The 26,703-nt window shown below is 41.1% G+C and overlaps 1 protein-coding gene across 1 annotated transcript; it reads right to left on the bottom strand.

Annotated features, from left to right (window-relative positions):
• Window positions 1-15,464: 15,464 nt before the first annotated feature.
• Window positions 15,465-17,325, bottom strand: LOC147888604 (uncharacterized). Its single transcript, XM_087392986.1, has 3 exons — window positions 17,204-17,325; window positions 16,556-17,021; window positions 15,465-16,097 (listed from the first exon to the last, which is right to left on the bottom strand). Exons 2-3 carry the CDS (start codon window positions 16,995-16,997, stop codon window positions 15,793-15,795), a joined length of 747 nt encoding a protein of 248 aa, XP_087249112.1. The 5' UTR covers window positions 16,998-17,021; window positions 17,204-17,325; the 3' UTR covers window positions 15,465-15,792.
• Between the last annotated feature and the right edge of the window lie 9,378 nt (window positions 17,326-26,703).

Genomic DNA, 26,703 nt, shown 5'->3' with positions numbered 1-26,703 from the left:
TCTCCATGAGAATGGCACCAGTGCCATTCATCACATAGATTGTGGAGGATGGAACATGACATTCATTCTCCATTTGATTAATGGCAGTGGTGCCATTCCCCAAGTAACCACATGATGTTTTGGAGAATGGCATTAGTGCCATTCTCCTCAAATTCATCTGACCATAATGCCAATCTCAATCGGAGTTTGTGAATAATGACACCGGTTCCATACTCCACGGGAATATGTGGAGAATCCTGCATGAGAGTTTGTAGATAGTGAAATTGGTGCCATCCTCCATGATGTTGTCAAGAATGGCACTAGGCTCATTTAACTATGGATTTAAGAGGATGGCACTAGTGTCATTCTCCAGGTGCCAACGTTGACACATGAGAGTTTTATCATAGGAAATTTGAGAGGAACCTAACACATGATGGTTGGAAAATGGTAGTAGTTCCATTCTCCACAACAGAGCTATTCTCCACAACACATGATCATTGAATAATGGCACCGGTGCGATTCTCCAAAACATCATATGACTATTTGGGGAATGTTACCACTGCTATTCTCTGTTCTCCCTGTGATGATGCCATTCTCAATCACATCATATGATTATTTGGTCAATGGCACTAGTACCATTGCCCACAACACCATCTGATTATTTGGAGAATGATTTTAGTGACTGTCATCACATGAATTGTGGAGGATGGCACCAATACCATTCTCCATTCTCCATGTGATGAATGGTACCAGTGTCATTCTCAAACTAAACACATGATGTTTTGGAGAATGGCACCAGTGCCATTCTCGTCATATTCATGAGGACTAAATCCAATCTAGATGGGAGTTTGTGGAGAATGGCACCGGTGTCATACTCCATTAGAGCAAGTGGAGATTAGCAGTGGTGCCATACTACATGACCTTGTGGAGAATGATGCCAGTGCCATTCATCACATGGATTGTCAAGAATGGCACAAGTTCCATTCTCCAGATGTCAAACATAACAAATGATGGTTGGAGAATGGCAATGGTGCCATTGTCTAAAAACTCATATGATATTATGGAGAATGACACGGATTCCATTCTCCATAGCACATGATGGTTGGAGAATGGCACCAGTGCCATTCTTCACAACATCATATGATTATTCCGAGAATGTCACGAGTGCTATTCTCTATTCTTTATGTGATGAATGGCACTAATGTCATTCTCAACATCATATGATTATTTGGTCAATTGCTCTAGTACCATTGCCCACAATACCATCTGATTTTTTGAAGAATGGCACCAGTGACATTCATCACATGGATTGTGGAGGATGGCACCAATGCCATTCTCCATTCTCCATATGATGAATGGCACTGATGCCATTCTCCTCAAATCCATCTAAGAACTTATGCCAATCTCAATGGGAGTTTGTGGAGAATGGCACCGGTGCCATACACTATGAGAGCTTGTGGAGATTGCCAGTGGTGCCATCCTACATGACTTTGTGGAGAATGACACTAGTGCTATTTCCATTATCCAGATGTCAAAGTTATTCTACCAGTGGAACAAAAACATGATGTTAGGGTTATCACATTAGAGTCCTCCCAACTACTATGTATAAGAACCTAACACATGATGACTATAGAATTGGTACTAGTGCCATTGTCCATAACTCTTTGTGATTATTTGGAGAATGGAACTAGTACCATTCATCACATGGATTGTGGAGGATGGAACCAATGCCATTCTCAATTCTCCATGTGATCAATGGTACTGGTGCCATGTCCCAAATATTCATATAGTGTTGTGGGGACAATGGCACCAGTGCCATTCTCTAAAACTAAATTTGATCTTTTGATAATAATGGTTCTAACTCATGATGGTAGGATAATGTTACTCGTGTCATTATAATCATCTGATATTGTGTAGAATGTCCATTATCATGCCAGTGGAACATAACAAATGATGATTGGAGAATGGCACTGGTGCCATTGTCCAAAAAATCCAAGTGATGAATGACATTGGATTGAGAAGAATGGCACACATGGATTGAGGAGAATGCCACATATGGATTGAGGTGAATGGCACCAATGCCATTCTCCATTCTCCATGTGATGAATGTCATTGGATTGAGGAGAATGACACCAGTGCCATTCTCCATTCTCCATGTGATGAATGGCATTGGATTGAGGAGAATGACACACATGGATTGAGGAGAATGGCACCATTGCCAATCTCCATTCTCCATTTGATGAATGGCATTGGTGCCATTCTCCAAATATTCAAATAATCTTCTCTCTCTCTCTCTCTCTCTCTCTCTCTCTCTCTCTCTCTCTCAATTGGTCAAAACCTTATCCATATGATGATAACCAATGAAGTGTTTTATGGCCAAATCTTTTTCTTATGGTGGAAATCAATTGCATGAATGGCATTGGTGCCATTCTTAAAATATTCATATGATGTTGTAGAGAATGAAGCCAGTTCCATTCTCCAAACTTCAACTCATATAGAATTCAAATGATTCGCTGTATGTCAATGTTGTCATAGATGATGGTTAGAGAATGGCACTGGTGCCATTTTTCACAGCACCATATGATTATATTGCAACTGGCACCTATGCCATTAATCACAAGGATTGAGGAGAATAGCACCAGTGCTATTCTCCATTCTCCATTTGATGAATGGCATTGGATTGAGGAGAATAGCACACATGGATTTACGAGAATGATACCAGTGCCATTCTCCCTTCTCCATGTGATGAATGGCATTGGATTGAGGAGAATGACATACATGAATTGAGGAGAATGGTACCAAAGCCATTCTCCATTTTGCATTTGATGATTGGCATTGGTGCCATTCTCTAAATATTCATATAATGCTCTCTCTCTCTCTCTCTCTCTCTCTCTCTCTCTCTCTCTCTCTCTCTCTCTCTCTCTCTCTCTGTCTGTCTCTCTCTTTCTCTCTCTCTCTCTCAATTGGTCAAAACCTTTTCCATATAGTGATAACCTATGAAGAGTTTTATGGCTAAATCTTTTTCTTATGGTGGAAATCGATTGCATGAGGCCAAAGGATTAAGCCATGGTGGCAAATGCTCAAACATTTAATGCCATATGATCCAAATATTATGGCCCTAAGGTTTGAAAAGATCTAAAAATCTTTGGTCATAATGTCCAAAAATTAGGCTAGATGGTCAATATTTTAACCATATAGTGATTAATCTCATGGATTGACACAATGGTTCAGGTCTGATTCCCTAGATGTCAATGTTGTCAAAAATGATGGTTAGAGAATGGCACTAGTGCCATAGTCCACCACACCATATGATTATAATATTGAGACTGACACATGTGCCATTAATCACAAGGATTGAGTAGAATGGCACCAATGCCATTCTCCATTCTCTATGTATGAATGGCACTAGTGCCATTCTTCAAATATGCATATGATGTTGTGGAGAATGGCACCAGTGCCATTCTCCAAACTTCAACTCATATAGAATTCAAATTATTTCATGTATGTCAAATTATCATAGATGATGGTTAGAGAGGGGCACTGGTGCCATAAGATTATATTCACAGTGGCACCTATGCCATTAATGACAAGGATTGAGGAGAATGTCACAAGTCCCATTCACCATTCTCCAGTCTCCATGTGATGAATGGTATTGCATTGAGGAGAATGGCACACATGGTTTGAGGAGAATGACACACATGGATTGAGGAGAATGACACTAGTGCCATTCTCGATTCTGCATGTGATGATTGGCATTGGATTGAGGAGAATGACACCAGTGCCATTCTCCATTCTCCAAGAGATGAATGTCATTGGATTAAGGAAAATGACACACATGGATTGAGGAGAATGGCACCAGTGCCATTCTCCATTCTCTATGTATGAATGGCACTAGTGCCATTCTTCAAATATGCATATGATGTTGTGGAGAATGGCACCAGTGCCATTCTCCAAACTTCAACTCATATAGAATTCAAATTATTTCATGTATGTCAAATTATCACAGATGACGGTTAGAGAGTGGCATTGGTGCCATATGATTATATTCACAGTGGCACCTATGCCATTAATCACGAGGATTGAGGAGAATGTCACAAGTCCCATTCACCATTCTCCAGTCTCCATGTGATGAATGGTATTGCATTGAGGAGAATGGCACACATGGTTTGAGGACAATGACATACATGGATTGAGGAGAATGACACCAGTGCCATTCTTGATTCTACATGTGATGATTGGCATTGGATTGAGGAGAATGACACCAGTGCCATTCTCCATTCTCCATGAGATGAATGCCATTGGATTAAGGAAAATGACACACATGGATTGAGGAGAATGGCACCAGTGCCATTCTCCATTCTCTATGTATGAATGGCACTAGTGCCATTCTTGAAATATGCATATGATGTTGTGGGGAATGGCACCAGTGCCATTCTCCAAACTTCAACTCATATAGAATTCAAATTATTTCATGTATGTCAAATTATCATAGATGATGGTTAGAGAGTGGCACTGGTGCCATATGATTATATTCAAACTGGCACCTATGCCATTAATCACAAGGATTGAGGAGAATGTCACAAGTCCCATTCACCATTCTCCAGTCTCCATGTAATGAATGGTATTGCATTGAGGAGAACGGCACACATGGTTTGAGGAGAATGACACACATGGATTGAGGAGAATGACACCAGTGCCATTCACGATTCTGCATGTGATGATTGGCATTGGATTGAGGAGAATGACACCAGTTCCATTCTCCATTCTCCATGAGATGAATATCATTGGATTAAGGAAAATGACACACATGGATTGAGGAGAATGGCACCAGTGCCATTCTCCATTCTCTATGTATGAATGGCACTAGTGCCATTCTTCAAATATGCATATGATGTTGTGGAGAATGGCACCAGTGCCATTCTCCAAACTTCAACTCATATAGAATTCAAATTATTTCATGTATGTCAAATGTGGATTATTCTTCAAATATGCATATGATGTTGTGGAGAATGACACACATGGATTGAGGAGAATGACACCAGTGCCATTCTCGATTCTGCATGTGACGATTGGCATTGGATTGAGGAGAATGACACCAGTGCCATTCTCCATTCTCCATGAGATGAATGCCATTGGATTAAGGAAAATGACACACATGGATTGAGGAGAATGGCACCAGTGCCATTCTCCATTCTCTATGTATGAATGGCACTAGTGCCATTCTTCAAATATGCATATGATGTTGTGGAGAACAGCACCAGTGCCATTCTCCAAACTTCAACTCATATAGGATTCAAATTATTTCATGTATGTCAAATTATCATAGGTGATGGTTAGAGAGTGGCACTGGTGCCATATGATTATATTCACAGTGGCACCTATGCCATTAATCACAAGGATTGAGGAGAATGTCACAAGTCCCATTCACCATTCTCTAGTCTCCATGTGATGAATGGTATTGCATTGAGGAGAATGGCACACATGGTTTGAGGAGAATGACACACATGGATTGAGGAGAATGACACCAGTGCCATTCTCGATTCTGCATGTGATGATTGGCTCAAAATATTCATATCATGCTCTCTCTCTCTCTCTCTCTCTCTCTCAATTGGTCAAAACCTTATCCATATAGTGATAACCTATGAAGAGTTTTATGGCCAAATCTTTTGGTTATGGTGGAAATCAATTGCATGAGGCTAGAAGATTAAGCCATGGTGGCAAATGGTCAAAAATATAATGCTATATGGTCCAAATATTATGGCTCTAAGGTCTAAAAAGGTTTTTAAATCTTAGGACAAAACTAGATGGTCAAAACTTTAGGCTAGATGGTCAAAACTTTAGCCATATATTGATTAATCTCGTGGATTACACACAATGGTTCAGGTCCCATTCCCTAGATGTCAATGTTATCGCAGATGATGGTTAGAGAATGGCACCAGTGCCATTGTCCACCACACCATATGAGTAAAATATTGATATTGGCACCTATGCCATCAATCACAAGGATTGAGGAGTGTGGCACCAGTGCCATTATCCATTCTCTATGTATGAATGGCACTAGCGCCATTCTTCAAATATTCATATGATGTGGAGAATGGCACCAGTGCCATTCTCCAAAGTTCAACTCATATAGAATTCAAATTATTCCATGCATGTCAAATTGTCACAGATGATGGTTAGAGAATGGCACTGGTACCATTGTCCATCTCTCTCTCTCTCTCTCTCTTGGTCAAAACCTTATCCATATGGTGATAACCTACGAAGAGTTTTATGGCCAAATCTTTTACATATGGTGGAAATCATTTGCATGAGGTCAAAGGATTGAGCCATGGTGGCAAATGGTCGAATTGTTATGGCCCTAAGGTCTAAAAAGGTCTGAAAATCTTAGGTCATAAGGTCTAAAAATCAAGCTAGATGGTCAATATACCTTGTGGATTGCACGGACGAAACCAGTAGCTTCTCAAATCTCGTGAAGATTTGACATGACAAGCAGCACATAGAAGATTTTGACCTTGGAGGGAGAGGAGGAGGTAAGGTCTTTTGATTTTTTTAGGGTTCTTTTTTTTTGTCATATAACATTGCCTAAACTAATAGTGGGCCTAGGCTTGGGATTTGAGTAATCATAGTGGCCACTAAAGGAAAATTCAAAATATTATTCTTCAAGCTATGTTGAAGAGTAATACTTGGACCCTCATCTTGAAAAATCTGACTTTGCCTCTTAAGAGAAGGATTACGGTAATCATCCAAATTGATTACCACTTCTTTACGCTTTCTCATCTAGTCATTGAGAACATTTGGACACCTCCTAGAAACTACTCCTCTCTTGGTAATACTCTTCTAGTTGTCTTTCTAAGAATTTTTTGGGCTTGTTGTTGCTTATCTAAATGTTGATCCTCCTAGGTATTGGATCTCTACCTCCACCAACTTAATGGAACGGACTACTCAGAGCTCTCCAAGGCATAAACTATCCTTTTAATTGTGGAAAAGTACCTATGGATAGATGCCAAGTACAAAATATTCAAGCTTCCTTGCCTTAATTGCATGTAGCCCAGAACAAAATTTTGCTATGATGGCTACGTGCACCTTAATAGGCCACTGAACCCACTATACTCTTGTTCAACTTCACCCACTCATGGTATTCACCATCTTGGCCTGATAAGATTCATGCACTCCATGAGTAGCTAATTCAGCATTCAATGAGTTCCTCAATTGAGAATGCTTCTTACACACCCCTTGTACTTAAAATCCCCTCATGCACAAAGCATAGGTGCTAGTGAGTGGAGTGGATAGGAGGATCCCCTCTAATGGAATTCGTTCTCTTGTGGTTGGTACAACCTTGCTATCTATAAAACCTAAGTGGGAGAGCCTCTAATGGACTTCCTTCTCTTGTGCTTGGTACAACCTTGCTATCTCTAAAATCTAGCTGAAGTCAATCTTAGGGTATTCAAACTTTACAAAGTGTCAAGGTTCAACTCAACAAAGTATCAAGGTTTGACTGAACAAAGGATCAAGGTTTAACCATTGTAGCCATCCATTGACTTCCCCCTTGTGACCAAGGGGTTTGTATTGATGGAAGTTTTCAACTATAGTAAGACACTTGCTCCCATAGCTCAAATGAAGGCAATACCAATGATAATTGCAATGGTATCTTATTCAAAGTGGTACATCTTGTAGATGGACATGAAATGAGAATTTTTAAATGGAGATATCAAGGACATTTATATGAGAGAAGCCACCTAGATTTTGAATGTAGGGTGACCAAACGGGGAAAGTGTGCATAGTCTCAGAAACATTGTATGACTTGAAATAGGCCCCTTGAGCATCATACCAATGGATCTATGACTCCTTTGGAAGAATCATCTTGATATAGAGTGCATAAGATGTAAACATCTATCAAGAATCATCTTGATATAGAGTGCATAAGATGTAAACATGAATCTTCATTCAAAGGGGCCCAAGAAATAAATGGTGATTTTATACATTGATGATTTGATCATAAAACAACCCACTAAAGGGATATTAGGTTCTTGACCATGATTACACTAGCTCACCATGTCAATGATATTAATATCCATGTCATGGTAAAACCTAACCGTTCCAAAATTCTTGATCAAAACTCTCATCCTCATTCTCACAATGTATATCTCATAGAAATTAGAGTATCCAAACTATGCAAGTAATTAATGAAATATCACATGCAATGTAAAAATCTGATTATGTAGAAGATTAAAGAGAAACTTACATTAAAGGAGGGGTGGCCCTCTCTCTCTCTCTCTCTCTATATATATATATATATATATATATATATATATATATATATATATGAAATTCTTACCAACAAATAATACCTACACACAAACAAATGCAAGGTCATGATGATGGTGGAAATAATTCATGCTTTAGAAAAAAGTTCTATCAAAATACCAAAATTTTTAGGGACTCATTCATAGATTCTGGAGATTTGCACTAGTGCCATTCTCCAAAAACCCACGAGGGGATTGGCATCACTGCCATTTCTCTATGTGGGTTTGGGGAGAATGGCACAGGTGCCAATTTCCATAAACCCACATGGAGATCAGCACTAGTGCAATTGTACATAGGAAAGCTAGACTCATATGGAGAATGGCACCGATGCCATTCTCCACAATCCTACATGGAGAATGGCAATGGTACCATTCTCCCCCACTTCAGGGACATCTTTGTTGATCTTATGAAATTTTGCACAATCCCACATGTCTCCCCCACTTCAGGGACATCTTTGTTGATCTTATGAAATTCTGCACAATCCCACATGGAGAATGGTACTGGTGCCATTCTCCATAGGAAAGCCGGACTCACATGGATCCCACATGGAGAATGGCACTGGTTCCATTCCCCATAGGAAAGCAAAACTCACATGGAGAATGGCACCAGTGCCATTCTCCACAATCCCACATGGAGAATGGCACTCATTCCATTCTCCATAGGAAAGCCAGACTCACATGGAGAATGGCACTGGTGCCATTCTCCGCAATCCCACATGGAGAATGGGACTGGTGCCAGACTCACTTGGAGAATGGCACCAGTGCCATTCTCCACAATCCCACATGGAGAATGGCAGCGGTGCCATTCTCCCCTGCCACAATGACATATTTGTTGGTCTTATGAAATTTTTTGGTTGTTGTTTGTTCGAGGTTTGTTCATCATTAACATCCTACAATTGTAATGAGAGGGGTTGGCTATCAGAGGCGGTGACAAGGTCATGATGATGGTGGAAATCATTCATGCTTAAAAAAAAGTTTTATCAAATTACCAAAATTTTAGGGACTCATTCATGGATCTTGGAGATTGGCACCAATGCCATTCTCTAGAACATACTAGGGGAATGGCATCAGTGCCATTTCTCTATGTGGGTTTGGGGAGAAAGGCATTGGTTCCATTCTCCATAAACCCACATGGAGATCCGCACTAGTGCCAATGTACATAGGAAAGCCATACTCATATGGAGAATGGCACCAGTGCCATTCTCCACAATACCACATGGAGAATGGCAATGGTGCCATTGTCCCAAACTGCAAGGATGTCTTTGTTGGTCTTATGAAATTCTGCACAATCCCACATGGAGAATGGCACTGGTGCCATTCTCCATAGGAAAGATAGACTCACATGGAAAATGGCACCAATGACATCCTCCACAATCCCACATGGAGAATGGCAGTGGTGCCATTCTTCCCCACTACAAGGACATCTTTGTTGGTCTTATGAAATTCTTTCGCTGTGGCTTGTTCATAATTAATTTCTTTTAATTGCAATGAGAGGGGCAGATGCGGGGACAAGGTCATGATGATGGTGGAAAGAAGTCATGCTTTAGAGAATAATTTTAGGGAAATAATTAATAGTTTCACAAAAAAATTATATAGACTCATTCATGGATTCTGGAGATTGGCACCAATGCCATTCATCAATAACCCACTAGGGGGTTAGCATTGTTGGTAAACTGAAAGGAAATCAAAGAGTGGACACAAATTCAGAATACTTGCATTATAGAATGAAGAAGAGTGAGGTCCTTAAGTAGGCACCTCATACATGCTCACTGACATCATTGATGACTTCAGAGCTCCACAATCATCTCCTCAATCTGCTCCTAGATTCTCTCAATCATCCTATGTGGCTTTCCACCACCTAACTGTGCTTATGGGCACCTAACTGTGCCTCTAGCACTCACACATAGAAACCAAGGTGTGCCTGAGGCATACACCTTGAGATATCCCAACATACCCCCCCTCAAGGGAATGCCTCAGGCTATGTCAAGGATACATCTAGTCTCATAGTTTCTCATGCCATCTCATGGTGGTCAAGGATAAATCTATGGCTAGGTTCTCATGCTAGCAAGGGTTCCCATGGGTGTAAGGTAAAGAAAAGGGATACTAAAAGACCTTCCAATGGTTATCTCCCTTGCATGTACATGCACACAATGTCTGCAGGAGGTACCATGGAGCAAAAACACATACACATGGCCTACATCATATGGTGACCAGAGGTGTTTACAAAGCACACAAAACACAATAGTTTATTTCATTCATTTTGGAGGACTATCCAGGCTGAGCACCTTGGCATAAAAAGAGAGATCTGGAGCATACATAGAGATGATTTAAAATGCATAATCTTCAAAGGATGCCTCATCTTGTGGAGGCTCATCAACTGAAACTAGATTTGCATTTTCTCTCTTTGCTTTGGCTCTGCAAAATTTCTCATGATGGTTGTTCTTGCCACAGTGTTTGCATGGATTAATTTTGAAGCAGTCTTTTGAAAGGTGATTTGTCTTTCCACAGTGATTGCAAGGGGTAAACTTGCCCTTCTGGACGTTTATAGCATAAACAGTGTCATTGCCTTTCCTGAGCTCCATATGCCTTCTTCTTGGAGAGCAGAGATAATACCTTCAAGATTAGGATTAGGAAGATTTTTCAAAGTGGTAACTATATGATCATAATTTTCAGGCATACTCTTAAGTAACACTACCATAGCATCATCTGGAGTAATAGGAGAGTTGATAGAAGCTAATTGAGTCATAAGACTCTGCATGTAGTTGACATGAGCTGCCAAATTAGTGCCACTAACCATCTTCAATTCAAAGAAAGAGATTTTAAGTGATAATTTAGAGATGTGAGAGCTAGCACCAAAAATCATGTCAAGCTTCTGCCAAGCTTCTGAAGGAGACTCTAAGTCAGAGATGTGGTGAATATAATCATCTCCTAAAGCAAGAGCAATGATACCATATGCTTTCTCCTCTCTAGCGGGATCCCTTGCCGGGCATGTCGGAGTTGAGGATTCTCCAGCATTGGAGGCTGTAGAAGAAGCGGTTGGAGTCGGTTTGACAAGTCCCCAGAGGTTCTCCCTCATCAATGCAAGTTTCATCTTCATCTGCCATGTGTGGAAGCCCTTTCCATTGAACTTCTCTAGATTCAATAGGGTAGCCATGAGAGGGTCTAACCCAGATATTAGGCAGTGTCTTTCTCTCTTACAAGGCAAAAAATAACTGAAAGGCTTCCAAAATATAAGCACTTGATGTAGCAAAGACTTGTGACCAATATTCAATCAATGATGCTTTTTCTTACATGTTTCATAGAGGTGGCTTGAAATGAGAACTTTCCAATGAAAACCAGGTATAGCAATTCAAAGCACAACTGAAGCTACACTTGTACTAATGTTATTGAAAGTTTCAAAAAAATAGAAATGCTAGAATAGCATCTTATGTAGCATCATCTTCAAAAAGCTTGTCAAAACTGTCAAAACCAAAAGGCTGAACTTGGAGGGCTTGTAGCTTACTCTTCAGAGCAAAGGAAAAGGGGGTTTCTGAGGCAAAAGAGAGCTGATATACCACAGAAGGTCGTCTGGGAAGAAGAGGCACAAAAACGCATCAGAACTCCATAGCTTGCCCCTTCAAAGTCGACTGGTTTTTCACTGATTTATCCTTGAATATGTAGCCATTGCTCCTCAGATTTTAGCACAGGATAGCCCAAGGCATGGAGAATCTACCCCTAAAAGGAATTAGAGGAAGATGAAGTATGCTGAGAGAAAACGCAGAAGCAAAAGTCGACGATCTTCGTGTAATGGCGACGAAACGAGGGCGTCTTTCTTCAATTCCTTTCAGCCAGGGGTTCGCCCCTTTGAGGTAGATCTCCAGCAGGAAGGGTGTGGGAAATGGTTGAGAAGTGGAGGAGAACAAGCTTAAGCAAACTTTGGGAAGAAGAGGAAGAGATGGTGAAGAAGAAGATGAAGAAGAAGATTATGATGTGGCAGAAATGGGCTCAAGGGGGATCAAAGGGCTCTGATACCATGTTGGTAAACTGAAAGGAAAGCAAAGAGTGGACACAAACTCAGAATACTTGCATTATAGAATGAAGAAGAGTGAGGTCCTTAAGTAGGCACCTCATACATGCTCACTGACATCATTGATGACTTCAGAGCTCCACAATCATCTCCTCAATCTGCTCCTAGATTCTCTCAATCATCCTATGTGGCTTTCCATCACCTAACTGTGCTTATGGGCACCTAACTGTGCCTCTAGCACTCACACATAGAAACCAAGGTGTGCCTGAGGCATACACCTTGAGATATCCCAACAAGCATTAGTGCCATTTCTCTATGTGGGTTTGGGGAGAATGGCACTGGTGCCATTCTCCATAAACCCACATGGAGATTCGCACTAGTGCCAATGTCCATAGGAAAGCCAGACTCACATGGAAAACGGCACCGGTGCCATTCTCCACAATCGCACATTGAGAATGGCACTACTGCCATTCTTCCCCACTACAAGGACATCTTTGTTGGTCTTATGAAATTCTTTGGTTGTGGCTTGTTCATAATTTATTTACCTATAATCGTAATGACATGGGATGACTATCAAATGCAGGGACAAGGTCATGATGATGGTGGGGAATAAAGTGGTTGGAATTGGTGTAGTGTGTGCAATAGATCCGGAGGGTCGAGGCCTACTGTAGAGGTGTGAAGATTGGGGCAGAAAATGTATCGGTGATAATGGAGAAATCTATCAGTAGTAACATGCTCTTGCCATTTCCCACTATGGATGCAGTGCTTATTGGTGAGGCACTTTGGAGTGTTGTCAAGTGGTCTAAGGGCTCTCTAAAACATGTTGGTGACTCTTTAGATGATCCTATGACTCAAGAAGGCGGACCAAGTGAGCCTGAGCCAGCTTATGTTGAGGCAATGCAAGTTTCTTCATTGAAAATGAAAATTTCATTTGTGAATCTTGGAAAGAAAAAGATTATCTTGTGGGATGAGAGCAAAACAAAGACCATGGGGGAAGGTGTGATCTTGTATGTTTTCCCAGGTGACTCTATAAACTTTGACCTATTGGGTAACGATTGCATTGGTGTGGGTATTGAAAAGAAAGAACAAATTACAAGAAGTGGGTCTTCTATGCAAGATGCTAGCTCTCTCAACCTAGTTAAGTGTCCCATCAAGTAGATTACCTTACTTGATGGAAGCCCATTGCAACAATGTGTGCCCATGGACCACGTTGCTGGAATGGATGAGGTGGTCAATGATCGAATGTTGAAAAGGGGTGATCCATCTTCAAAGAAAAGAAGGTACACTTTCATTAATAGGGTGCCTAAACAAAGAGACCCGAAGTCTGTCACGGATGCCATGACAACTTCCATTGCAAGGGCTACATACACATGTACGAATTTGTTGCCGTCAAATACAAGAGAAAACCCACCCTCTTCAGAGGGAAGTGTTGTTGTTGAGCCACCATACCAAAAGTTGCCAGAGAACTTGCTACTCCAACTAGATAATTGTGGGTCTGAGAACAAAAATTGTTTGCATACCTTTCTCTTCTTGTAGCAAGGGGCATTTTCAAGACAGTTCAATTGGTCTTCTTGATGGCAAGACACACCCATGAGGACATTGATGCAATGTTCAGTAGGCTCTATGAGAGCTTCCAAGTGGGGACAAACATTCACTTTCCCTCATTTGATAGATACATTCAAAAAATGTACATCATCTTCACCAGCACCATTTCTTCTTACATGGGTTCCTAACTTCAAGGATTATGTGGATTGCTACCTATGTGATGGGAAAGAAATGCTAGTTGGTCATGCAAAGCCATTACAATTTCGATTTTACATGCAAGGTGACAGACCTATGATGTAGTACAAGGTGCATCCAAAATCACCGAATCGGATGCCCACCATTGAAGGGGGAATCGGGCTGTGGAAAAAAGATAGTGAGGGTCGACCATTGTTGCCAACAAGTTGTCCAGATATACTGCCAATGGCTGCATTTGTTAGAGATCACTTGCAATTAATATCAAGCATAAAGGATTACAGTAAGTTTTGGGAGAGATTTGCAAGTGGAAATAATGCATCGTATGAGTCCTACATTAGGCCAGTGATAGACTAGTGAAAAACCATGATTGTTGAGCTCGAACAGGAAAACATCTCAGAGATAGGAGTGTACAGAGACTTTTGGCCAAGAACACAATCGCCTCATGAGGAGGATGATATAGATGCTTGCATTAATGAGTTCGAAGGCTATGAGGAATGGAATGATCACTATTGCAAGCTGCTACAAGATAAACCAAGGGAAGAGTTTAGACCAATGGTGGATGTTAAGCAAGGCGACTTCGTCTTGGTGAGGCCATCAGACCCTATATACCCCATATGACTTGGGGTTGCCGTATCAAGTGCCAAGATGTCCTAACTTTGAGAAATTATTAATTCAGTATTAGACACCATCAATTAAGAGAAAGGAGCTCAGTGATGCAGATGCCTATGTTGACTACTAGAACAAGTATTGGGCATAGAATAGGTTGGATCCACAGGTATGGGAGTGTATTGATGCATTGGTCTAGTCATGGACATTAAAAGCCATAAATAGACCCAAGAAGATTAAGATTGCATGGAGTGTATGTATCAAAGCATAGGAGAGTTTGCTTGGTATCAGAGCATAGAAAATGGTGATGATTTTCTCCCTCTTGATCTCCCAAACTTCCATTGTAATATGTGTTCTCATGTGATATTTCTCAATTGTTGTTATCTTATCAAGGGATATTTGCATATTATTAATATGACAATTTTTAGAAGTTGTCTTTCACCACCAACAACTTTGTTTCTAGTGGTTCACTTTGCACGGTGTTTGTTAACACCACCAACTGGTGTTTATTAACACCTCAAATAAAATATACATGTTGTCCGCAAACAGTGTTTATTAACACCACTAAATACATGATTTTCAAACTCTACCATAAATGCATGCTTTGTTTTGGTTATTATACCCAATGAAACTTTTCACAACCAATGAAGTTTTTCATAATCATTGAAATTTTCAAATATCAACATATTCAATATTGGAAAAAATCCCACAATCAATGAAAATTTTTCCAAATTTAATGAAACCTTTCCCAAATTTAATGAAATCCACCCAATTTCAAAATTCCCAAAATGCAACTTTTGTCCCACTTTATCTAATACGGTGTTGACGCTACAAATTGAACCCTCCATAGAGTAACAACACCATAACATGCTATTGATACTCTATGGATGGAACCCTCGATGTAGTGTGAGAGAAGTCCAACTCCAGATTGACCACCGTCTCCCTCTCTGCTACATGAATTTGTATAAAAATGAGAGGTGGCCACATGTGCTCTCCATATATTAAGTATGATAGCGTCTATCTATGTGGGAAAGTAAATTTTGCTGGGATGAGGGAAGAGGCTAACATATTATCAAATGAACTCCATAGCCTTGCGTTATATGTTGAAATAAAAGACCCAGATTATTTAACCATGCAACGGATGCATGATTCTCTCTTCTAGTGAGGGTATGTGACGATTCTAAGACCGGCCGTGGAGCTCCTGATGGCCAAGAACAGCTTGCTGTCCGATACCCAACCCAAGATGGTCGCCTCTGAATCCACGCCGTAGCCTTCTGCATCCGCGCCAAAGACCTCCACTCTGCTCACTTGCACGCCATCAAATACCGTGTCTTTGTTAGCCTCCTTGAAGTAGCGCGCCAGCTGCGCTCCCATGGTCTTTTGTTGTCCCCCTGAACTCGGTGGCTGCGCGTGCCCCAAGTAGAACACGTTTTTATCGGCGATCCCCACCACGAAGCTGCAGCCTGCAAGAAGAAGGAAAAGAGAGAAATCTATCATTAATAGAGCACCAGGTAACCAAAAGTTGTCAAAGGATCGCATGAAGAAATTCAAGAGTAAATGGATCATTACAATTAAAACTATAACAGAGATATACAATGTTGCAAAGATGATTGAAGAATCAATTGAGAATAATCTAGGAATCATTGAGACAACAGTGGGAAAGGCAGGGTTAGACGATGTCCGAATCTCATATTTGCGGTGCTTGATTGATTACGTAGCGCCCGATATTGTGAAATTGGTGCCATTTCTTATCCATGAGTTGTTGTCTAAGACAAACAAGTTTTCCCAGTGCAGTATGTGCACTGCTTTAAAACAACAGTTCGGTGCCATCGAGGAAGAGATGTAGATGATCTTGTCGTGCATTGACGGTACGCCTGTTTGTTGGCATGAATTCTAGTAGGAGAAAGGATGCTAATTTTACCTGAAAGCTTGGGTGTGGCGATCAGTCGATCTTGCGGCGGGTTTGCGAGATCTAGCATCGTGAATTGCTGTCGCGGAAACGACTGGATCGCCGTGCCGGCATCGTTACGTTTTACCATGGGAACAAGCAGAGCCTTAAACGTTTGGTATTCTGTCCCTTCAACGGTCACATCACCGGAGGGCAGGACAACTACGTTGCCTCTCTTGAATTTGAGGGCGTAATCGTACAAGCCTGCTTGTGTTTGAGTGGCGCGCACCTGTAATGGCGGGTGGTTTTGGAGGTAGCCCTTGAGCTCCTCAGGGAATTCCTTGGCTTTACCTTTGGACGCCCACTTGGCTATCAATTCCATGGCTTTCTTGTCCTCCTTCGCGGGCTTGGAGTCTGCATCCACCGGGTCCTTTGAGGATCCTGGCTTTAACTTGCCAAGCAGTTTAGATGCCATCCTCCTCGTAGCTGTATGCAGTAACTGCGCCAAGCGAGATTAATCAGATTTCTAGTTCGATCGAGAATAATAACCAGATTTGAACAAAGGCCCTATGGAGTTAGCGCCGACTAGCAGACACAATTGTAACATCACTGCATCAATCAAATCAACAATACTGCGTTGTAGACATATTCGATCCTATCACATATTAAGACACTTCTCACCTGTTGTTAAATCAAATCAGTCTGTCGTTCAGATATCTAATTTCTTCAGTTCAGTTCGAGCTCTCTCCTTGTTGCTTAGTTCGATCTTTCTCCCCCTTTTATATATAATCGTTTGGCCACACGGAGTGACAGAAAACTGTGCGCCTGTCTTTCTAGAAATAACTGCGACAAAAAACACGTAGTACGCACGCTCTTGAGTTTGTATTCGAAATGATTACTGTTTATTTATTTATTTTGCGGAATCCAAAATTGTATTAAAAGGCACGCTCTATGTTGAAGCTAATCGGATAAGCCATGAGTTTGTATTCGAAATTATTACTGTTTATTTATTATATTTTGCGGAATCCAAAATTGTATTAAAAGTGGAAAAAAAGGGAAAATACATAAGATAAAAGCCCTCTGCCTTAAAAAAAAGGCAAGGACATCTAGTCCCAATGTTGACTGAAAACTTTGCAAGCATCATGCTTTTTTCCAAATAGTGCATCTAGCATAATCTCCTCAAGAGGCATTCTTACTTGTAATCTGTTAAAGATAATTCTATTGCTAAATGCCCAAATTTGCATGATGACCACACCTCTAATAAGCTATAAAGCCTCATGGAGTAAATCATTGAGCCCCTTTGTCACCTAGTAAAGCCATCTTCCATTTGATTCTTATGAATATCTGTGAGCTGCTCCATTTTTTATCTATTCATCACAGGCATTCTTGCATTCCCACAGCACATGCATGTGCGTCTCTCTAAACTTGTTGCACAATGGGCATAGAGGGGAGACTCTCGAATTCCATTTAGAGATCCGAGCTCTCACCGGAAGCTTTTCAACCAGGACTCTCCATAGCATGAAATTCATTTTGTATGAGGGGGTAGCCTTCCACACTCGTCTTAATCGCATGTGCCATATAGCTGTACTCTCAAGAGGAGCAAACGCTTTCCATTGCTCTCTTGCCAGCATTGGGATTGAAGTTGCTGAATCATCTTTGAAATCTCTCAACCTCACTTTAGATAATGGCTTCCCCAACTTGCAGCAAAAGCCCTTAAATCCTTCATACTCCTTATAAAATTGACTTGGAGGTCATTCCTCCTTCAGGAAGTTTAGCATCTCTCTTATTAGATCCTGCTCATTTGAAGATAGATCATAACTCACTGTTATCTGCTCAGGGGTAAACCAGTTCAGTCCTCCCAGATCCCATATTTGCTTGAATGTTTTCAGCACCTTTTTATAGAGCCTCACTGCCATTCTCGGATTACTGCGAATAATGGCAGGTCTGTCATTAAAGGTCCAATCCATTAGCCACCACAGAGATCTTCCTAGAGAAGCATCTCCATATAGCCACCCCAAGTGCAGCCCTTAGCCTTGTGTTTCCATACACTAATCATTTTTGCTAGTAAATCTAATTGCGGTATTTTGATGGGCACTTCCAAGAGTACTACATTTTGCCAAGGCTCTCCAATTCCCTTTGGGGCATTCAAATAGATTAGTCTCCTAGCTATTATTGCCCAAGGCTAATCATAGCCCAATTGCAGAAGCCATTTAGAGCATAACAATTCGTTCTTTTCTTTTATCCTCATTAACCCTAGGCCGCCAACCTCCTTGGGTGAGGTCAATATTTTTCAACTGCACGAGTGCCATCTACCTTCCCATATAAACGTAGCAATGCATTTATCCACTTTTTTTAGATAAGCATTAGAAAATGGTAACACAAATAGCACATAGACCAATAGAGATTCTAGAACATGTTTTGCAACTATAATCTTAGCTGGTAATGAGAGAGTTTTACCAGCCCATCATTTAAACTTTACTTTGCTTTTTTGAAATGCCCAATCAAATTTGCTCCTCATAGATGTTGCAACGCCCAGAGGGCATCTTAAGTATCTAATTATATGTCCCTTTGGTATCTATTTGAACTGAAAATGACATGTCCATTCTGGACTGTCCTCCCATGCAAGCCAAATTGCCTCAGTTTTATCATCATTCACCTTTGAATCTGACAGCACTACAAATTCATTGAATATTTCTAAAAAATTTCTCCATACCTTCGAGGATATTAGTATTATCGTCCGCAAAGAATTGTGAACAAAAGGACGAGCCATTAGGTAATCTCAAACCTTTTATAAAGCCTCTGTTCATCTGAAAGTCAATTTGCCTCAGGAGTGGTTTCGTGACAATAGCAAACAATAGAGGTGCCAACGGGCAGCTTGTTGTATTGATCTATGCAATGCAAACCTGTGGTAGTGATAGCTATTCACTGACACCCTTGCCTATGCATTGAAAAACATCATTTTTGTCAACCTACAGAATCCAATGCCAAACCCCATTGCATCCATTGTGGTAAGTATAAATTCCCAACTAATTATGTCGTATGTCTTTTCCAGATCTAGATTTAACATCACCATCTTCTCATTCTGAGTGAGTGCATAATCGACTGCCAATAATGCATTTAATATTGCCTCATATATTCCTACACAAGTTTTTTTTTAACGAGCGCAAAGGTCAGTATTTACGTCGCTATAAGCGTCGGAAAAGAACAGTCGCTATTTAAGCGTCGCTATATAGTGACACTAATAAACGTTGCTATATAGTGACATTGGTAAATGTCGCTATATAGCGACACTGGTAAACGTCGCTATATAGCAACGATTAACAGAAGTTGAAAAAAAACATTAGTGGGGCTCAACAGGGCCACAGCAAGCCCTGTTTTGCCCCACTAATGTTTTTTATTTAGTAATTACAAAAGAATGTTTTTTGTTACAAAATTTTCCTTGGGGAAAGGGTGATACAAAATCGCTTAGATGAACTGAGCGACAGAAGCATATACATGTCAAAGATATACAACATTGTTTGTTACAAAATCACCCTTTTGAAAAGGGTGATACAAAATCGCTCAAACGAGCCGATATACAAAAGCATATACATGGCGAAGTATATGCAAACTACTACTACTACTACTGCTCATCCGAATCGTCGTCCTCATTCTCATCCTCGTCGTGCTGGCCTGATCCCTGGCCCTCGTGAGCTGCCCCTGATCCTTGGCCATCATCGAAGCCGTGTAAGCCTAATCCCTCATCACCGCTCACCTCCATTGATGGGACATTCGAGCTTTGATTCTAAGAGTGAAACCATATTAATTGGAAATTAGATTGGAACTTAAAGAATAAAACAGCTTAAAAAGTGAGATTAGACTTGTATCGTGCGAGTAGCCACCTCAGCCTAATCGACCGTCACTCCCAGCGCCTCTTGCTCAATAAACCACAGCTTTGTTCTTATGCAAAACACGCATCTCGTCTCTGTGTCTGTAGAAAGTCGACCCATCGCAGCTTGATGTGGGCCCAATTTACGAGAGTTAGATAAAGTGCATGCAATATGTAGTAAAACAAATAGAACAATACATTAAATGAGAAGTAGACTTACCACGGTTTCCTCGAACGCCAACCCTCTGTCTACACCAAAGTGCAAAGTACCTATGGAGTCTAGCCGTCTTCTCGTAGCCCTCCTTTGACCCTCAAACAGTTCAGGATGGCCCCTATTGTGCTTCTTGAAAAACTTCCAATCAGCTTTCTCTGCCCAACCAGGTTCAGCCTTTCCCTTTGTGATGGAAGTACGCAAGGTTGACCTACGATGCTTTAAGAGGACTCCCGTGCGCTCTTTCATGTAATCGAAATTGAACTCTCAATTTGGAGGGTTAGGATATTGTCTTTTCAATTCATCGATGACTGCCTGCTTCTTTCCCTCATCTTGGTACCACCAATCAGTAGCTATGCCGCTCCTGAAGTGGTGGCTCATCAACCGCCTTATAGTGGCCATCACTGCTGAGCCCTTTTAATTTTCTATTATCTCTCCAATAACGGTGATTTCTTAGTGCCCTGTGCATGCTAAATGTCAGTGCTTAAACGTCGAAATAGGGCCGTGTGTAGTAGTGAATGAGTCTCCCCAGCAAAAACTTAATCCGATTAGCTAACAGTTTGGCAATGATTTTATACATTGTATTAAGCATGGACGATGGTCTCTATTGACTCGGATTCAATTTATTGTGACCTTCGGGAATCAACTTGATTACCCCCGTATTAATATTACTTGGGAGTTCACCCTTCTTACAGCACCAATTGACCAGATTGACTATTTCTTACTTGCATAAATCCCAGTAGTGTTGAAAAAACTTTGCTGGAATACCATCGAGACCAGGAGTCTTCTCCTTTTCCAACTGCATCACTGTATATTTGACTTCATGCTCTGAGAAGGGTCTCTAAAGCAGCATTGCTTCATAATTCTCTACCTTCCTTGGCATGCAAACAAAGAAGTTCTTAACTTTCTCTCTTGATAATTACTAGGCATAAGCGGTTTCATACCAGCTATACTAGCTAGGTGATCTGCAAATACCTTGGCAATCTCTTCGTTACCAGTGACCAGATCTCCATTTGCATTATGAATCATTGTGATGTTTTCTCTTTGCTTCTTGTCTCTCACCACTTTAAAAAAGAAGGTAGAAGGCTTGTTTCCTTCCTCAAGTCATCTGAGTCTTGACGACACTCAAGCAGCTGTCAGCCTGTTGTGCTTGAGCTCTCAAAAAATATTTTGTTGTGCTCAACAAGGATGCCAGATGAGCATCAGACGAAGAATATTACAAGGCCTGTATCATAGCTAATTTGACAGCATTTGCTAGCTCCTTAGCACACCTGTTCTTCTTTGCTTTACTTCTCCCATAGTCCTTTGTAGTCTTAGTACTAGCTCGGATGCATTTATTTCACGTGCGGATCGGGCATTGTAACCCATCTGCTGTTGCCAGCCAAGCACTTTGAACTCTCTCGTCAAAATCTGTTCTGCCCATCATCGAACCATTAAGCTTGAAAGGCATCAGTCCCTTCTTATCTACTTTTATCCTTGCCAAACAAAGTACAGTATTATTGGAAAATGATGTTAGTGAACCTGGTCCTAGTCCTGGTCACGAAAGACCTTTTTCCCAACCAATCAAAATAAAGGCAACCTATATGAAATGCCTGTTTTTTGGCCTGCCTTGGGAAAAGGGAGGTATTAGTAATGAAAATAGTCAGGAGAAATGAAATTCGGCCCTTTGGTTTGCCCTAGGGTGGAAGGGGAGGTCTTAGTAATGAGAATAGTCAGGAGAAACGAAATTCGGTCCTCTATTTCTTGGAAATTCGTTGGTCTTTTTTGGCAGCTCCTGATTGGAATTTCTCCACGACTTAGTTGAGATTTGGACATATTCCTAATGCAGCTGGAGTCTAATTGCCACATATCCTCTCTCTCTCTCTCTCTCTCTCTCTCTCTCTCTCAACTTTCTGCCCTCTTCTCCACACTACACATCTCAGGTAGGCCTTATGAATGATTTATGAGCATTCCTCATGTTTTTTTAAATATTACAAAATGCTGGCAGCTGGTCCTTAAAAACTACACTTTTATTTTAAGGGCAAGCGGTTGTTCGCAGGTCGAAATCTCAATTAGTTTTCTTGAATTTATAGCCGAAGACTCATGAGAAAACATACATCAATCCTTCTATAAGCATGTTCACACGTACGAATGCGTTCGCAACAAATTACAAATAGCAATTGCACAGTGCCACGCTCACGCACGTCATGGATTTTTAGTAGAGAACTAAAGGAAACAAGGTGAATAATATTCATCGGGCCTACCCCAAAGAGAAGAGAAATTTGTCGGGGAGGAGAAGGAAGTTTTGCATGGAACAACTGACTTTTATCTTCATAGTATGTGGGCTGTGCTGATGAAATGATTGGAGGAGAATAAGGATGAACTGTGTTGCTCTTGAGTGGGGATGTCGTAGAGCACCCAACAGACACCTGCAAATGTTTAGTGCAATCAAGTCGAGATTGTGAAAAATTAAACCTTGATCAAACGATAACGAAACTTGTGAAATGTGTGCTCTCCATACAAAATCTACTATCTCAAAACAGATATTAGCGAGAAAGTTGTATAGAAAATTGCTATCTCCAATACTTACTCGAAGGTGATGATCCGAGAACAAACTCCTTGGCAAAAGGATTGAGTGTGTTGCCTATTGCGATAGACTACCTCGTCGGCGACGGTGGTTGCTGTTGGGACATCATCGATTCAAAAATCTTGAAAGGAAAAGGGGGGGGGGGACCCGTACTGCCAAGGATGAAAGGGAGAAAGATTGGAAGTCTGGGGAGGCAAGGGAACTGAAGGGATGGTAGTACAAGAGGAGGGGGTGAGCTTGACATGAAAGGGCGAGAGAGGGACGTGAGGAGGCCTGAGGACAAGATTTTGTCCTCCGGAGTGTCAAACACATAGTGTAGAGCTATTGTTAGTTTGACTACAACAGACAAGAAGCCACGCATCTACGCGATCCAACTACAACAAGTTCTCAGGCAATGCAAATCTATAGCCTATGCATGCAACATACAGATCAAAAGCATAACAAAAGCTAGCAGACCGATAGCCTCAATAGACTATAGACAGTAGTAATTGCAAACCTAGGTGCAAACAACATCCCATAGCCGACACAACAAATAGCAAAACACTACACACCCATGAAAATGCAAAGTAGACCAACACCCATAGAGGAAATGTAGACAGATGTGCTAGATGTTCATTAAGGACCCGCTTAAACACCTACAGTCTATGCACAGAGCAGCCTCCAAGAGCAGTGCTATAGTTGAGCTAAGAGAAGGAGCAAACAATATGAACAGATGGTGCTTGTGAGCAAGCGGCCTGTAAGGAGGCAAATGCATATTAGAGAAGTGAACACAGCCTAAGAAAGACGAGCAATCGATTGTTCTTGACGGTAATCTGCAAGCCATGTAGCAAGAAAGGGCAATGAGAAGGGCACATCTGATAGAAAGAAGAAATAGACGATGAGGCGAGGAGAGCAGAGGAGGGGGAGGACGGAGATGAAGAAGGTTGGCTGCAGGCAAAAAGGAAGGAGGGACTCAGGGAGATCATCTGATGATGAACAAAGGAATCAAGGGACATGCATGCGAGGATCTGCAACACAAGCCTAGCTGCCTAAGCATGGAAAGTCATCAACTCACCATTAAATGTGCTAGCAAAGAATAGCACCTGAGCCCTACAACAACCAATGAAGCCGACATGTGCACCAACCAACACAATTCGCTTTCAGTGTCAAGATGATCACTAAATCCTTCTAGGGTCAGGGCCAAAATATGTTCCTCCTATTCAGATCATGGGGGAGGGCCATCTGGGGATGAGTGTTAACTAGACGGTTGAGATGCTCAGTTGCAGTTGCCACACGCCCCATCGGCATCTTGGCAGCTCTGCTGTGCAGCGGTGATACATAGTGCACACACGTGACACAGGTCCCCACATTCTCTTGCTTGTTGGCAGCAATGATCGAGGCAGACTGAAAAATTTTGTCCTTTGCATGCTTCCCAACATGTCTCCACAAAGTTTCAAAGATTTTTGTGGCAATTGTGCACGTGAATGTGACCAGTTGGCAATTTGTTGCCAATTTGTGATCCTCGTGAACAGCCTCTGATAGATTGGGCACATGCTTGCTGGAGATTGAAATCTGTCAAGGATGTTGCCTATCAGACCTATCAAAACTATGGGCACATGGCTGCCAGAAGATGATCGAACCTACATCGAGTTACGGGCACATGTTATGAATGCATTATGGGAGATGGACGTTCATCGAAATATGGGTTAAACCATAGCATGGTAGTTTTTGAGTGGTTATCTAGGCTTTACCAGCCGTTGCCTGCTTGTGCACTCCGATTGCATAGGTCAGGCACTGATAAGCCCTCCTACTTACTTCCGTTACACTTTTGAATGCCACGTTAGACCACCTCTGTCGGATTGATGCTCAAAGGAGTGCATGTGCCCAGGGTATGAGTTTGACAAGGAAATGATTTTTAGTGAACCTCACATCAATTTATATCCAATTATAACAATTTTTGAAAATCTTGAGAATGTTACTTTTTGAATTTGAGAAGGATTTGTTACACAAGAGGCACTTCTAAGCCCACCCAACGCTTGTGGGGGGAGGGCTCCATTATTCATGGCAGAGGGCTACACCAAGTGCTCAACGAGGATCAAGTCAGGCTCACTAAGACTCCAATAACCCTCCTAAAAATCTAAACTTTCCATGTATTAGTGGGGTTTCCTTGCGTTCATAGAAAAAGGTTCAACTGCTATTTTTACATGCATTTTCAGTATTGCAAACCCTGCACACACAGGGGGACATGGATATAACTAATTTTTGAAAATCTTGAGAATGTTAATTTTAGAATTTAAGGAAGAATTTGTCACAAGAGAGGTATAGTCACAACCACCGAACACCCCAACCATGAGTGAAACAGGGGGGTGGGGGGCTTAAGCTATAAAGAATGTCGGGATCATTATATTACCAAAAGAAAATTTACAATGACTACCAGCAACTCAACCCATCTATCCACCAGTAGCATACAAAATTGGTTTATTACGATGATAATTCCAAAAACAATGCAAGGCCGATTCCATCCATGTAAAGCATCTATAAAATATCCCCTAGTCTTTGTTTCTTGCTATCTCCATTTAAGAGAGTATCATCTTCAACTCAACACGAGATAGAATAAATCCCCAGCATTTCCTCATGTTTTGATTTGAGCAGTGTTATAGTGTCAAGGTGGCACTGAAATATTGTGTCCGACTGGTAGGTGGGTCATAGCATGTGTTGTCTTGGTGAGGTTTGAAGTCACAACTTCTGAGGTTTTTATCTCAAGCTATAAAGGAATGTGTTTATTTTCAACATGTTTAGCCTAAATTTCTCATATTCGAATGGTACAACACGAGAATAAAGCAATTCTCAACTTGCTTCTTCATGTTTAAATGGTGAGCTCCATGATCAAGCACCACCTTCAATCTACATAGCTAATTATTGCTTACAGTGAGGGATGAACATATAGAAGCATGAAAAACTATTTATCAAACACTCATTGATCTATAAATGATTGAGTGCATTGCTTCCTCGTGCCTTGTCAGATCACATGTAATACCAATACTCCAAGAGACGAGAAAAGCATGCTAGCCTTGTGTCAGTATCAAACTTGTAGTTCATGTGCTTATCTCCATCGTAAACAAGTCAATAGCCTCTAAAAGGCTATTGATGCAAAGTATTTGCTAAAAAACATCATTCTGTTAGGATCTCTCTCTCTCTCTCTCTCTCTCTATGTGTCTCTCTCTCTCACTAATTTCCAGCAGCTTGGGGCATGCATACTTTAGTACCAACATAAATCGATACGCTCCATCAACACTACTACTGAACTGTCATAATTGCTTTTGCTAGAAGGATATATTGTGTCAAGCAAGTTTTAAAAAATATGCACTCCACCCAAGTTCTCAAGTGGGGCCATGAAGAGTGTACCACATTGCTTGTTAAAATTCAGGAAAGGTTAAGTGGACCACGTACAGCACTAGCTAATGTCAAAGAAAATGGAGAGGAGGCAAATCATTGTTAATTTACATTATGACGTGACTTCTTATGCGTTGTTATTGTTAGCAAGAATACATGTACAA

This window comes from Dipteris shenzhenensis, chromosome 21 (assembly GCF_047967505.1).
Source record: "Dipteris shenzhenensis isolate YYH24624 ecotype China chromosome 21, Dip_SZ_1.0, whole genome shotgun sequence".
NCBI classification, from domain to species: domain Eukaryota; kingdom Viridiplantae; phylum Streptophyta; class Polypodiopsida; order Gleicheniales; family Dipteridaceae; genus Dipteris; species Dipteris shenzhenensis.
This window is presented reverse-complemented; position numbering and strand designations above follow the sequence as displayed.

What these genes read in the sequence shown, in the direction of transcription:
- LOC147888604 (XM_087392986.1), bottom strand. Translation starts at nt 16,997, where the DNA reads ATGGCATCTAAACTGCTTGGCAAGTTAAAGCCAGGATCCTCAAAGGAC. An exon ending in CGCCACACCCAAGCTTTCAG is followed by an intron (nt 16,098 to 16,555) that starts GTAAAATTAGCA and finishes TTCTTCTTGCAG; the next exon opens with GCTGCAGCTTCGTGGTGGGG.